Source organism: Budorcas taxicolor, chromosome 20 (assembly GCF_023091745.1).
Source record: "Budorcas taxicolor isolate Tak-1 chromosome 20, Takin1.1, whole genome shotgun sequence".
In the NCBI taxonomy this organism is placed as follows: Eukaryota; Metazoa; Chordata; class Mammalia; order Artiodactyla; family Bovidae; genus Budorcas; species Budorcas taxicolor.
In genome coordinates this window covers 3,943,714-3,945,743 of record NC_068929.1, presented here as the reverse complement: position 1 = coordinate 3,945,743, position 2,030 = coordinate 3,943,714, and the positions used below count along the sequence as shown (strand labels likewise).

At 52.6% G+C, this 2,030-nt stretch overlaps 1 protein-coding gene across 1 annotated transcript; it reads right to left on the bottom strand.

The window, feature by feature from the left end:
* Positions 1-602: 602 nt before the first annotated feature.
* Positions 603-1,652, bottom strand: LOC128066203 (POU domain, class 5, transcription factor 1-like). The gene has a single exon (XM_052659299.1). It carries the CDS (start codon positions 1,650-1,652, stop codon positions 603-605), a length of 1,050 nt encoding a protein of 349 aa, XP_052515259.1.
* Positions 1,653-2,030: the final 378 nt, after the last annotated feature.

The window sequence follows — 2,030 nt, the reverse complement described above, 5'->3', positions numbered from 1 at the left end:
AAAGAAATGCAAAAAGGCAAATGGTTGAGGAGGACTTACAAATAGCTGAGAAAAGAGAAGCGAAAGGCAGGGGAGAAAAGAAAAGATACACCATCTGAATACACAGTTCCAATGAATAGCAAGGAGAGATAAGAAAGGCTTCTTAAGTGAACAGTGCAAAGACTTAGAGGAAAATAATAGAATGAGAGAGACTGGACATCTGTTCAAGAAAATCAGAGATACCAGGGGAACATTTCATGTAAAGATGGGCACAATGAAGAACAGAAGTGGTATGGACCTAACAGAAACAGAAGATATTAAGAAGTGGCAAGAGTGCACAGAAGAACTGTACAAGAAAAGTCTTTTTTTTTTTTTTTTAAGGTCCCAGGCTTTTTTATTTAAGAACAAAGTGATGAGTGATGTGAGGATTAAAGTCAAGAGCATCATTGAACTTCACCTTCCCTCCAACCAGTTTCCCCAAACTCCCTGCCCCCACCCATTGTGTTCCCAATTCCTTTCTTAGTGAATGAAAAACTTAATCCCAAAGCCCTCGTACAAACCCCAGGGTCCTCTCTCTAGCTCTCCCCTTCCTCTGCCCCCAATTCCTGGGGTGAGCAGGCACCTCAGTTTGAACGCATAGGAGAACCCAGAGCGGTGACAGACACCGAGGGAAAGGCCTCACCCTCAGGAAATGGGACCGAAGAGTACAGCGTAGTGAAATGAGGGTCCCGGTAGCCTGGGGTACCAAAATGGGGCCCTGGCTTCAGAGGAGCCCCCGCAGCCTCAAAATCCACGCGTTGGGAGTAGTCACTGCTTGATCGTTTGCCCTTCTGGCGACGGTTGCAGAACCACACTCGGACCACGTCCTTCTCCAGCCCGAGCTGCTGGGCGATGTGGCTAGTTTGCTGCAGGGTGGGCTTCGGGCACTGCAGGAACATGCTCTCCAGGTTGACTCTCACTCGGTTCTCGATACTCGTCCGCTTTCTCTTTCGGGCCTGCACAAGGGTCTCTGCCTTGCATATCTCCTGCAGATTCTCGTTGTCAGCTTCCTCCACCTTCTGCAGCAGGGGCCGCAGCTTACACATGTTCTTGAAACTGAGCTGCAAAGCCTCAAAACGCCAGATAGTCGTTTGGCTGAACACCTTTCCAAAGAGAACCCCCAGAGTGAGCCCCACATCGGCCTGAGTATATCCTAGGGTGATCCTCTTCTGCTTTAGGACCTTGGCAAATTGTTCAAGGTCTTTCTGAAGAGCTTTGATGTCCTGGGACTCCTCAGGGTTCGGCTCCAGCTTCTCCTTGTCCAGCTTCGCGGCGCCTGCGGGGGCGGCACAAGGGTCCGGGGAGGGCCCCTCGGAGTTGCTCTCTACCCGGGCTCCCGCCTCGCCCTCGGGCTGAGGGTTCTCCAGGCCGCCTGAGGGCACCGGCCCCACTCCAACCTGCGGGGCACAGTAGGCCATCTCTCTGCACAAGTCATAGGGCGGGGGGCACTGGGGAAGCCCCCACACCTCGGCGCCGGGCACCAACCCCTGTACTATCTCCGATCCACCGGGAGGCCCTTGGAAGCTCATCCAGGTCCGAGGATCAACCCAGCCCGGCTCTGGCCCTCCCAGTCCATCGCCTCCATCCCCCGGCAGCGGCGAGAAGGCGAAGTCAGAAGCGAGGTGTCCCGCCATGGGGAAGGAAGGCACCCCGAGCCGGGGGCCTAGAAAAACGAGGGACCTCCTAGAGACTCACAAGAAAAGTCTTAATGACCCTGATAATCACTCACCTAGAGCCAGACATCCTGGAGTGTGAAGTCAAGTGGGCCTTAGGAAGCATTACTATGAAGGAAGCTAGTGGAGGTGATGGAATTCCAGCTGAGCTATTTCAAATCCTAAAAGATGATGCTGTTTAACTGCTGCACTCAATATGTCAACAAATTTACAAAACTCAGCAGTGGACATAGGACTGGGAAAAGTCAGTTTTCATTCCAATCCCAAAGAAGGGCAATGCCAAAGAATGATCCTCCCAGAGCAGGGATCAAACTCTAGTCCCCTGCATTGGCAGGTGGA